The sequence below is a fragment of the Nesoenas mayeri genome (assembly GCF_963082525.1).
Source record: "Nesoenas mayeri genome assembly, chromosome: 1".
Classification (NCBI taxonomy): Eukaryota; Metazoa; Chordata; class Aves; order Columbiformes; family Columbidae; genus Nesoenas; species Nesoenas mayeri.
In genome coordinates this window covers 24756668-24770151 of record NC_137541.1, presented here as the reverse complement: position 1 = coordinate 24770151, position 13484 = coordinate 24756668, and the positions used below count along the sequence as shown (strand labels likewise).

The window sequence follows — 13484 nt, the reverse complement described above, 5'->3', positions numbered from 1 at the left end:
TACTCAAGTAGATAAGTGAAAAATTAATTTATGTTGTGAAACCTAGAATCCCAGTTTTCTCCTCTTGCATTCAGTGTAGACTCTCATTAGGCAGGAGGATTAAGTGCTTGTTTTACTGCTGTTATTAATACATGGAATTTCTTAAGCAGAGGTAAGTTTCCTCATAAGATCTAAAATAATCTTTCTATTCAGCTATAAACAAATTTCAGCAATATGTTGTCAGAAATTTTCACACACTGACAACCTCAACATTCTTGGTGTACAAGCACTGCCCGACTGAGGACATGGGAGATACTTCATTCCCCAAGCCTACTTAGAAATACACGTAATTTTCTTAGGTGATATATATGTATGCATATATGAATGTATATATTTAAGAAGATTTAAGTAGCTAATCCTTACAGCCATACTCAAGGATTCAACTCAGAAAGCTTTTTGAAATTGTAATGCTTTATTTCTACCAACCTCAGCTGGCATGAAAATCCATTTATAATGGAAATCATTGTTTATTCCTCTAAACCTGAGAACCATTGTTGTAGCTGCTGGGTGCATTATGTAACTTGCCATCCAGTCCAGTCTTGTAGTAATGTCCTGTACGTGCAAAACATGATTCTTGTTAATCTTCCTGGATTTAGTAAAGACATAAAAAACAATATGTTCTTGAAATTCAAGACTAACTATATAGAATCATACAATTGTAGAATCATAGTCATTTAGGTTGAAAGGACCTTTAAATCATCAAGTCCAACTATTAACCTAACAATGCTAAGTCCCACTAAACCATGTCCATAAGTGCCACATCTGCTTCCCTTTTAAACGTCTCCAGGGATAGTGACTTCACCACTTCCCTGGGCAGCCTGTTCCAATGCTTGACGACCCTTTCAGTGAAGAAGTTTTTCCCAGTATCCAACCTAAACCTCCCCCTGGCGCAACTTGAGGCAGTTTCCTCTCATCCTATTACTTGGTACTCAGGAGAAGAGACCAACACCAACCTCATTACAACCTCCTTTCAGGTAGTTGTAGAGCAATAAGGTCTCCCCTAAAGCACCATTTTCTCGAAGCTAAACAACCCCTGTTTCCTCAGCCACTCTTCATCAGTCTTGTGCTTCAGACCCCTCACCAGCTTTGTTGCTCTTCTTTGGACACGCTCCAGCACCTCAATGTACTTCTTGTAGTGAGGGGCCCAAAACCAAACACAGTATTCAAGATGAGGCCTCACCAGTGCTGAGTACAAGGGGATGATCACTGCCCTAGTCCTGCTGGCCACACTGTTCTTGATACAAGCCAGGATGCTGTTGGCCTTTTTAACCACCTGGGCTCACTGCTGGCTCATATTCAGCTGGCTGTCAATCAACACCCACAGGTCTTTTTCTACCAGGCAGCTTTCTAGCCACTCTTCCCTGAGCCTGTAGCGCTGCCTGGGGTTGTTGTGACCCAAGTGCAGGACCCGGTACTTGGCCTTGTTGAACCTCTTACAACTGGCCTCAACCCAATGATCTAGCCTGTCCAGACCCCTCTATATCGCCATCCTACCCTCCAGCAGATCAACATTCCCACCCAGTTTCTTGTCATCTACAAACTTATTAAGGGTGCACTCAATCCCTTCGTCCAGATCATTGATAAAGAGATTAAACAGAGCCAGCCCCAATACTGAGCCCTGGGGAACACCACTCATGACTGGCTGCCAACTGGATTTGGCTCTGTTCACCACAACGCTGTGGGCCCAGCCATCCAGCTAGGTTTTTTTTATATATTGTAAAAAATGCTTCTCAACTTGTTTCCCTATGCAAAGTACTACTGTATAAAGTTCAGCAGCTATTTTAGTTAAATTCTCTTGCAAGACCAGGGTAAGGACTCATGCTCTTAACATTTCACATACTGCAGATGACATAAATTAGCTACAACCACTCTCAGATTCTCTCAAGACATTTCCTCTTGTGCAAGGCGTTTTATACTCACATAATGTGCTGGGTGTCCGTGCCCAGGCAATAGCTATGGGGCTGCGGGGCCTCTGTGAGGAAAGGCCAGGGCTGCCCCCAATTCCAGCAGCTCCAACCACCCACCGCAGGGCACAGCTGAGCCCTGCAGCCATCCTGGGTATGCCTCTGGAAAAACATATTTAGGAAAGCTCAAAATGCTGCATGGCAGTGAGGAGTGAGGAAAAAGTGTGAGAAACAGCCTTGTGACACCGAAGTCAGGAAAGAAGAAGGGTAGGAGGTGTTCCAGGCACCAGGGCAGAGATTCCCCTGCAACCCTTGGAGAAGACCATGGTGAGGCCAGTTGTCCCCCTGCCGTGCATGGAGAGCCCACACAGGTGCAGGCTCCTGGCAGGAGCTACAGCTTCTGGAGAGAAGCCCATGTGGGAGCAGGTTTCCTGGCAGCATCTGTGACCCAGTGAAGGACCCACACTGTAGCAGTCTTTTCCTGAAGAACTGTATCCCATGGAAGGGGCCCATGCTAGACAAGTTCATGAAGGACTGTAGCGTGTGCATGGGACCTCACACTGATGCAAGAGAAAAGCATGAGGAGGAAGGAGCGTCAGGAACTGACTGCAACCCCCATTACTCCTCCTCCTGTGGCACTTGGGTTGGGAAGATGGAAGAGTCAGAACTGAAGTTGAGCCTGGGAAAAATGAAAGGATGGGCAGCAGGTGTTTTTGATTTTGTTTCTTACCACCCTACTCTATTTTAATTGGTAATAAATTAATTTCCCCAAAACAAGTCAGTTTTCCCATTATGGTAGTTAGTGAGCGATCTCCCTGTCTTTATCCTGAGTCATGAGTTTTTCACCTTATTTTTTCACTTTGTGCTGCTAAGGAGGAAGAGTAAGAGAGCAGTTGGGTGGGCACTTGGTTTACAGCCAAGGTCAACCCAACACACATCTGCTGTGCTGCTCCACCTCCATCATACAGACAGAGCAGACTGGGAATATTTTCGCCACGCATTGGCAGGGAGCTGAAAAGCCCTTGAATGTCTCAATGTAAACAAAGTGATTTCACAGCTTCCACAATTGAGAATCTGTATTTAAAAGATAAAAATCTCAAACCCGGATTCAACTAAAAGCAGAAGAAAGCAACAAATGTGGAAAAAATCCCCTGTCTTATCTGTAGTGCTGCCTCAGAACTTCACCTAGTTGTATTGCAACTGTGTCAAGGTCAGAGAAGCTTAAATGCAGGCTTTTTTCTTTTTTTTTAATATATCTGAATAAGCCAAATTTCAGCAACTTGTTTTGTATCAGAGCACAAGTCTTTTTTTTGGATAAGTTGATAGTGTTCTTGTTTTTCCCAGTCTCTGGAGAGACAAAATGGGAAAATGCAGGAGCAAAGTAGCTCTCTGTTACAAAGATGGGAAGGGAAGGGAAGGGGAAGGGAAGGGAAGGGAAGGGAAAGGAAAGGAAAGGAAAGGAAAGGAAAGGAAAGGAAAGGAAAGGAAAGGAAAGGAAAGGAAAGGAAAGGAAAGGAAAGGAAAGGAAAGGAAAGGAAAGGAAAGGAAAGGAAAGGAAAGGAAAGGAAAGGAAAGGAAAGGAAAGGAAAGGAAAGGAAAGGAAGAGGAGAGAGGGGAGGGAAGGACAAGGCAGGGCAGGACAAGGCAGGGCAGGTCAAGGCAGGGCAGGACAAGGCAAGGCAGGGAAGGGAAGGGGCAGGATGACTAATTAAGAGGCATCAGAAGAAGGAGAAGGAATGAGGAAGTAGTGATGGTGAAACAATATGCAGATGACTGTCATGTAGGAATATTCTTGGTCAGTGCTGAGATGGACAGGACCAAGCATCAAAAGGAGGATAACAGAAAGGAAGATAACTTTTTTTTCCTGAGAAAAAACATAGTTGGAAGAACCATCTGGAAAAGAAAACAGGGTGAAATTGAAAGATATACTATTGGAGACACTGCTCTGCGTTTTAATGTTTTATAATATTGCTCAGTTCATCTGAATACAGTCAAAAATTTCACAACCAAATTCACTCACAGACAAAAAAAGAGGGAGGGGAAAAGGACAGTAACTAAGAGCTTGGTATTTATACTATGAAAAAGCGTTTGGAGAGTTATTTTAAACACCTTTGAAAAGAAATAGCTGAAGAGTGTTTTCATTCATTGAAACAAATAAAATCAGAGTTTAAGTCATCTGCCTTAACGGTCAGAATTGAGAAGGGGATGGTCTTTGCTGGTCTGATTATTTCCTTTTGCCATCTGGTGGAAGTGGGTTGCAATGACAAGTTTTAGGAATGGAATATACTGAGATTGTATTTATTTGTTTCCTCTTCCTTTATGTCAATTAAAATAATTCAATATAATGCATTAAATGGTGTGTCAGATACATAGCAGATTCAAAGCCTGGCAAGCTACAGAACTCAACTAAGTTACACAGACTAATACTGCCTCTGCCATTAGCTCACACAAACAAACACACATACACACAAATCGCTGCTTATTTTCCGTTGACTCGGTCAGACCAGAGCTGCTCCAAACTTCCCACCTGCATACAGAACGAAAGTAATCGAGTTTTTCAAAAGACTGGTGTTTGAGTGCCCTCCTGTGTTCAAGTGACAGATTGCAAACTTAATGGAAATCCTTTGCTTTCTTTCAAAATGCAGTGTTGTCTGCCAAAAGCATTGTAGTATCATGATGTTTGCTTCCTTTAAGGGGACTCCAAAGAATGTACACTTTTTTTCTTAATAAGCTAGATAGTTTTTCTTGCTTTGGCTAGATATTGACAGTTTGTTTTAAACAGATTCTGAGATTCGAAAAATGTGTTTCCTCATTTATTCTAAATAGGGAATTATTATGTATTTACTTGTGAAAAGTCAAGCTAAAATTTTTGTGATAAAATATATCCATCTAATAATTTTAATATGTAGGATTTTATTAAATTACTGAAGGATTCAAAGTAAACTTCATGTACTCTGATAAGTGGTTTTGAGAAGTCTAATGATGAAATAAAGCAATAGAAATGAGATAATAAAGGAAGCAGTAGATGGAATAATATGCCTTTTCAGTACATACGAAAGCGCATATGAAAGGAAATTGAGTACATGAGAAGGAAACGTCCTAGAAGGTAGAGCAGGGACAGAGAGCCACTCGGAGCATTTCAACCGAAGCGCACAAACAGAGCGATTTCAGAGCAATAAGAAGAGAGATTTATAACAGGAAATGTCAGAGACCTCTGGCCCTCATTCAGAGACATCAGAATAAATTTATTTGCTGTGCTCTCAAGTAGAAAGCCAAAAGCTGGTGGGCTTTTGACAGTCACCTCCATTCTTCAGTGCTGCATCTGAATTCCCCATCAGCAGAGGGGATGATGAGAGCAAGAAAGGAGAGTGGGGTCTCAGTCCAAACCCGAACCAGACATGAACAATGCAGCTGTATATTATGTTGCTTTATTTTTTCATGTATCACTACTTATTGGTCATTTTTCAGTGAGCTTCAGCTATGTAGTTTATATTTTCTGCTAATGTAATCTTTTCATACAGGTTAATCTAGCTTTGACCTTGTATATTATTTTTAAGCCACACACAGGTACCTGAGCAAATTAAAAAAACTCATGCCAGAGTATCAGTAAATTTCTAGCACACTGGTGATCCATAGATCTATATATCTAGAAAAATATCAAAACTGTCGGCTTACTTGAATAAGGTGTAAAGAGTATTGAATGGGAAGGGCTGGAAGGACATGGAGGAGCAGCTGTCTGACCCCTCTCCCCAAAGTGCAGGTTCCAGACTCACCGAGATGATGGGCATGAGCCAGGCCTGAGACTGCCGCAGTCTGCTCAGACTTCTTCAGTAAATGTCTAGATGGTGCCTTAAAACATAATAACATGAAATCACTACCTGCGAACCTGATCATTCTTAGCCTCTTCCTATTTGCTATTTCCTATTGTCTCTTCATTAGGTGCTATAGAAAGATTCAAACACCCTTGAGTGGAAATTAAAGTGTGATAGCTTTACCTTTAACCTTCAAAAACAATCTATTCTAGATTACAGTCTGTTATAGCTGGTGAGTGTGCAGCTCTTCTAATGCTCCTCTGTTAGACCCATAAAGACAGAGTAATGGAGATTTTTTCATCCCCAGGATATATATGAATCTTTATGTTTTGTGGTTTATATATTGTTTCTTGGGAACTGGATATCAATATTTCACAAAATATGATATAAAAAGAAGGTGGGGGGGAAGGGGACTCAGCCCTCAAATTAGTTTGCTTTTGAAAATCTAATGTTAAAATACTGGTTCTGTTTATAGTGCATGGCAGCTCAGATATTTTAGCAGAAAATTAAGAATAAATCACATGAAAGACTTGCATTAATTTTCTCAGGAGATGTCTCAAGATCTTAGTAGAGTCATTTGTACCATTTAATAAATATCATGTTCTTTCCTCTTTTCTTGCTTTCAGTTTGCAGCTCAGAACCAGAAAATGTTCAATCTGATCCAAAGAATTATACTAGTCTTCTCATTACATGGGAAAGACCTCGAGTTGTATATGACACCACAATTGAGAGATTTGCTGTCTTATATCAACAGTTGGATGGAGAAGACCAGACTAAGCATGAGTTTCTGACAGATGGGTATCAGGACTTGGTAAGTGTAAACTCTTACAGTTTCATACAAAGGGGTGATGGCAAAACACTCACTGTTAATTATCTTGAGGAATTAAACAGTAGTTGGGAGCTGATTGAATACAAAAATTACTTCTTTGGCTGCAGCTCACAGAAGCTGTACTTCGTTTTTTGGCTGTGAAGCCACAAAGACAATTACAAAAAAACCAACCTTCTCTTGCCCAGAAGAGAGAAAGCTTTCACAAATTGCTCTTATGATTTGCCTGAAATATACCTCAAATTTTATGACCATGTCAGTCTCAGAGCTCCTTAGCCATAAAACCCATAGTCAATTAATAGTTATCTGTACTTAATTGTTTACTGACATGCAAAGAATGAACTACATAAGCAACTAATAAGATTCAGTACAATCATACTGCCATAAATATTAAGTTATTGATTACAGCTTCATTATATTTTACTAATGTGATCTTTTCCTTTTACCCTCCTTAAAGACACATAACTTATCAGAGATAACATTGGCTAAACTAATTACCTAAAATAGTGTTCTACATTAAATAATTATGTAGTTGCGTATCCATTACTCCATTTAAAAATTCACAAGATGTTTTTAAAGTTGACTGAAAAACATTTGTGGCAAGAAAATATAAAAAGCATTACATTAGAGTCCTAGAAGAAAGGAGCTTTATGGGTCATGTGAAAAATGTGTTATTAAAAAAATAACATATGTAAATATTTGATCCTCATTTGCAAATAAATTATTAAACATGTTTTTTCTTTTAGGGGGCTATTCTAAATAATCTGCTGCCCAATACAAGCTATGTTCTTCAGATAGTTGCTGTTTGTGCTAATGGACTTTATGGAAAACACAGTGACCAAGTCATTGTTGATATGCCTTTAGAGGACCCAGGTAAGTGGCCTTTTGAGCTTAGTGATCACTTTTAGCTGAAAATCTGTGTTTGAAGAAGTAGTTTGTTTGCAAACCAGTTAAATGCGTGACTATCAAAATATGCTACAATGAAATTTCAAAATCACTGCAGTTAACCATCAGCATGCTCTTTGCTACTGATATTTTATAAGATGTAATTCTCCATTCCTTGAAAACATTATCTATGAAAGAATGCATGTTAATTTTCTTTTAACTCTAAGAGTATTCTTAAAAACACCTACCTGATTTGAAATCTCACAAGTGTATCTTTTATCAATATAATGTAGAGAAATAACACCATGTTTGGTATTATTTCTCTATGGTTCAAGCATCCTCCCAAAATAAACCCACAGAGCCAAAGTGTGAAGGAAACAAGTAATACAAACCCCAAAATGACAAAAAAGTCTGTATTGATTGATTTTGAAATTTGATTTTGTATGATTACTTGGAGTTTGATTTCAAAGGACTGGCGGTGATGGAATTCCCTTGCTTCTTAATGCTGCCTCGCAAAAAATCAAAAGGCCTAACAAATAAATCTTACTGATTTCACAGCCAGATTTACTTCTTCTGCCTGCTAGTAAATATGAAATAATTTGAAACTATAGCATGAAGCTTGATCTTGTCCTTAATAATTCCTTAAATTCTGTGGAAGTTTTAGCATCAAACCCAGTTCTAATCAAAGTGAGTGAGATCTGTGTTTTTAATTAAGAACTGTGTAACTAATCAAAAGAAAAAACAAAAGACTTTCTGATCATGCAACAAACCATTTTTTATCTCAGGGCTTTGATTTTTGTTGTTTGTTTGATGGATTCTGTAAGCTCAGGTTTATACTTTGTTAAGTCTGTGTAGCTACAGCAAAGTCCTTAGTGATGTTGTGATGTATTCGGGAACACAAGTCAGTTTTTCCTTTCAAGGGAACCACATTCCACTGCAGCAAGAAAGAATATGATTTTCAACAATTGCTACAGCATGAGTTATGAACTAATGGTAATAGGCTTATAGTAGTGCATTTTTGTCTGAATTAGGGGGACACAGGTTCAGGTATAGTACGTATACATTTTGAATAAACATTTAACTTGTCTTTCCAACACCATGTATTAAGAAGAATACACTTTTGGAGTCTTATGCTAATATCTACCAGAATTTTTCTATTTCTCTTCAGTTTACTAAGAAGTCCATGACAAGGTTCTGACGTTTTGCCTAACCTTCCGCTTTTCTGTTTATCCTTTATCTACCTCTTAGATACTGTATTCCTCCACTTCCTTTCCAGAATTTGCTCGTTTTGTGTTTGAAGAATTTTCTCAGATGAGATTCTGTCTACATACCCCCACATCCATTTCTACATGGAATGACAAATAAGCAGCATAGTGTTGTCATTATTAACCAATAGTTCAACAAATCAAATTAGTGCAGTGCTGCCATCACAGCTTTAAAACTCAAAAAAGCAGACATTACAACAAAAGATCCAGTGTGGGTAATATCCGTAGGATAACCCACCTATCCCTGCTGTAAGGATCAGTGAGGCTTGGTGGGTGCCGCCCCATTGTGTGCCACGGCTCCTGTTGGAAGGACATGTGGATGCAGAGGTGGGATGCTGAGGTGGGGAGGGAGGCAGGAGCGCTCTGAGGTTGAGTCAGAGGTTTGTATTTCAGACGAGAGAATTTGATGCAATAAGTGTTATATTTAGGAGTTCTGAGTAAAGGTCTGATATTCTAATGCCTTTTTGCACACGCACACACAACTAATTTCTTTTTGTTAAATGAGAAGATACAATGCAAGGATACCTAGGAGGCATAGTAATGTGAAGTTGTATCTGTATGAAATATGAACAGGTTAGCATAACTATGAAAATGGTATTTTTGTGCTTTTTGTCATTTGGACATTTAAATATGTCTCAATGTTGCATTAAAGCAAATTAATAGATATAAGTATATCCTGGTTTTCTTGGTTTTAAATAAAGCATTGGAAAGTGGAGAGTTAAATAATCTACACCTCAGAACTGTATAAACACCTGATTTATTTTTTTTCAAATTTCAGGGGGTTCTGAAATTTTGTAATAGTTCTAGGTCCACCTAAGGTTTTTCCTTTAGGTTTTTAAAAGCTTCAAAATTGAAGAAGATTGTTTCAGTTCAAAAAAAAAAAAAAAAGTTTTTAAAGGATATTTTAAATTTAAAAAAAAAAAAGAAGAGAGAGAGAGAAGTTTATAGATAAAAATAAAATACGAAATTGAGTATTTTGCATGTTTCAGGAGAGCTCTTTCTTTGGATACCTCCTATCTGAAACTTACACAAAGTTCATAAATGTACTTCCTGTTCTTTTATTTTGACTTTTTCACGGTGATACATCTGAAAGCACTGTAAGAGAAAAATTCAGGGAAAAATCAATCCCATGTAATTCGTGTGATTACTATGGGTGTACATTGCCCTATAGATAAGTTTATAGCTGCTGTGTCACCCTTGAATATAATTTTTGAATATTAAAAAAACTTCCATTCATTTCTCATATTAATGTTTATTTGCATACTTACTTTTACTAATTATTTACACCTGAATTAACTGTTGCATATATTGCCAATATTTTCATATTTAATATTTTAATATTGCAATTATTAAACAACAGACATATGAGAATGTAGTTATCTAATGCGAAAAATTTGTTCAGAGCAATTTGCTGGTTACCACTATAACATCAAATTGGTTTTGTGATCTACTTTATAGATCTTGAGGCAAAAGGGGATTTCTTGGAGCTCCTGCTTGTGAATTTATGAAAGAAAAGTTATCTGCACCATGAAGACATGAAATAAAATTGACTCACATAAAGCATAAGCTAAAACTTTCATTTTCAAGAATTACTCTGAGTAAGCCAGTTTAATTAAGATGAAATTCACTGCAGTCACTTCCAGATCAATTAGTCTTCATGTTAAGAGCTAAAGTGAGGTGTGTTAGTCATGCAGAAGCATTAGAAAGGCCCTTTTCCAGGAAGAATTCTGCCCTTGGAGTTGCTACTCTTAATTATGGAGGTTTCAGTACCCTGTGCAACACAAACCTGGCATTCAGAAAAACTCACAACCATGGTTCTAGCCTTTTCCTTTTGAGATGCTTGCAAGAGAGAGTGTTTCTCATTTCTTCTCCCCACCTTGTCCAAGTGCCTCCCATATGTTGTCAGCAAGGGGTCTGGAGGCTCCAGGTGACCCACAGACCAGGTTTAAACCCTCTTATTCTCGGCAGTCCTTCATCAGAGGAAAGACCTCTTGTGGGCTGTGTTCTCTGCCTCAGTTTGTGTCGGCCTCAGTAGCTCTGCTATGACATTGGGCAACTGATTGTAGCTGAGGCTTCTGTTCTTTGGATTTTTCCTAAACTGCCCTGAGTGGCAGCCCTTTCATCCTGTGATGTAGTGTCTGGGCACATGAGAATTGTTTCCAGTTTCCGTTTACTAAAACTCACTGGGTGCCCTGTGTGATACAGCTACATAACCTCAACTGAAAATGAAAGGAATCATGTACGTAGTGTTTTAGTTAGCTTTGATAAAATTCCAGCCTTTATTTACCAATTTTTCATTTGCTATTAGAATTGGATTTTGAATAACTAAATGTGTGCTTTGACTCTCTAGATAACATCTGTATAGCTCTGAAAGTTCTGCAGTAGTTTGTTGTGTAGTTAATACCGGCGTTACTTACATGCTTTTGCTGACACAGTAAATGAAAAATGAGAATATATCTCTCCTCCTGACTTTCTTTGTGTAGACTTTAGTTGGTGTTTATCAAAAAAAACCCATGGTGGGTTATGGCCCTCAAAACTGTCTCCTGCCTGGCAGCTCATGCTGTCAGCAATGCTTTGTGAGGGTCTAACTATGCAATTTCTTTGTAACTTGTCTTTGCGGTTTTTCTATTAAAAACATTAAGCATATCTTAAATGTTTCATTTAGGGGATGCTTTTTTCTAATTTTATGCTGATAAATGTACAAATCTGAAAACTAATTTAATCAGAAGAAAAAGGCTTTACTTTTATTCTTGCCATGCTATTTATTACATAAGACAATACAGAAATGAAAACAGTTTATGGTGTGCATGTTATCCTACAATTATAAATCAGATTGTTTTAAGAGGTTTTTTGTTCAGATTTGATTGAACATAAATGTAGGGAAATAGTTACCTTTTTTGTCTTTGTTCTCTCATTTCTTCGTCTGTCATTAAAACACACTATGAAAAGATCTCTACAAAACTTTCTAACTAATAATTTAATTATTTTATTTTAAAATGTAAGCTATAGAATTATTAATATTTGGTTCCAGAAAAAATAAACAAGCTTGTTCATCAACCTACATCAATGGGTTGTTTTTTGGAGGGGTTGGTTCTTCTTGCTTGGGGGATGTTAGCAGATTTCTATAATCTCCCATCAAATCAAAAACTTAGCAACAGGATTAACAGAATTTCTGAGTGTGTCTCTAATGCTTTTGGCAAATACATTTTTTGTGACCAACTAAATTCAAATAGGCTTTGTAAAATGCCTGAAGATTTAGTGTTGTTAATGTATGTTTTATGTATTTATACGTATGTTAATGCCTTTCCCTGAAGACAACAGCAAGAAACTAGTTTCCTGCTGGTGGATTTTGAGAGCACATACTCTACTATAGATGCCAGCAAAATCAGCACATTTTATTTTTCTGATTGAGTCTGATTAAAGCTCAAAGCAAGAATAGTGACCACAGAAAAAAATGATAGGATTTCTCTATATTAAAAACGTTTTTCAGAGAAGTCTGTTGAGTGCATAATACATGGTATGGGTCTACTATGGGAAGACTTTCAAACTAATGCCTACAATATTTGATTTATATCATTGAGAAGCCAGGGAATATAATTATCTCCTCCACCCCTTCTTCCCCTCCGCTCCCCTCCCCACCCTGCCCTGGTGCCTCCTAAACTTCCAGGAGTCAGAGGTAAGATAATTTTTCTCTATCTTATTAACGAAAGGTTAATTTAGTACTTGGTAATTTACAAATGTTTGTAAAAAAAAAAAACACCACAATTTATGAATATTTTGTGCAGCGTTGTTTAGGCAGAATTTGATTACATGCTATAATCTACAAATAAAACTGTATGAGCTTGTTAGTTGGATAAGCTTTATCTAGTTTATCTTGTATATAATACATGCCATAAATTGTTTTGAAAGGTAGATGTGGACAGACCAAAGAGAATACAAATTAAGTCACACATCCCCACCTGACCTTGCAGAGATGAGGAGTATAAAGATGACATCTTTCTAGTAGTGTATTGAGGAACCTTCACTTGGGAATTGTGGAGGACATGCGGACATGGAGCTCTGTGTAATGATCTTGTTAGAATCGCCCCCCAGGCTGAGAGACTGGAATATTTTTATTTAGTAGAAATCAGCCCTCAGAATAAATGCTAACACTGGTGTGCAGACAGAGCACTAGCACGTACCGTAGGAGAAAGCCTTAGAAAGATTCAGAAAGGGAATGGACCTGTCTGTAAACCAAAGGAGCAGTAAGATGAGTTAATGCTGTGGAAGGGCTGTTAGATTTCATCACTGGAGGCCTCTGCCAGTTTGTACTAGAGATTTGTAGGTCTCTAGAAACCTGCTTGCGAACTTCTCTTGCTGAGCACCATGAGAAGTACAATACTGGATTTGGCCAAAAACACAGAAGAAGAAGGTGAGAGACTACCTCTAAACTCAGAGATGGATTTTCACCTGGGCTGTAGGAAATTCATTTCTTGATCCTTCTTCAACATATTTATTTATGAAAAGTGAGGAGGCCTCAAGAGCCTTTAGAGTAGTTCTTTACAGAGCACTCAGTACCTGTTTATTAGGGACTTTTTGTGGGATGTGATACAACTGGGTTCATGTCCCTACAGTAAATCAAATGGAGTGGGAGTCTGAAAAGGGCTTTAAGCACTGGACACAAGGAAGGGTGGGTCTCCTTGGTCTGCCCTGACAGACACAGACACCCTACTGCACGCTGAACGTGTTGGCATGGCCAGTGCACTAGGACCCA

General features: G+C 38.3%; 1 protein-coding gene across 1 annotated transcript in view; it reads left to right on the top strand.

Annotated features, from left to right (window-relative positions):
- PTPRZ1 (protein tyrosine phosphatase receptor type Z1) overlaps window positions 1-13484 on the top strand; it is a gene marked incomplete at both ends in the record, with an annotated part of 141493 nt that overhangs the window by 87536 nt on the left and 40473 nt on the right. The window contains 2 exons of the mRNA XM_080363690.1: window positions 6382-6566; window positions 7328-7454. Of these exons, the coding sequence (XP_080219816.1) occupies window positions 6382-6566; window positions 7328-7454 (312 nt within the window). The remainder of the gene's footprint in view (window positions 1-6381; window positions 6567-7327; window positions 7455-13484) is intronic.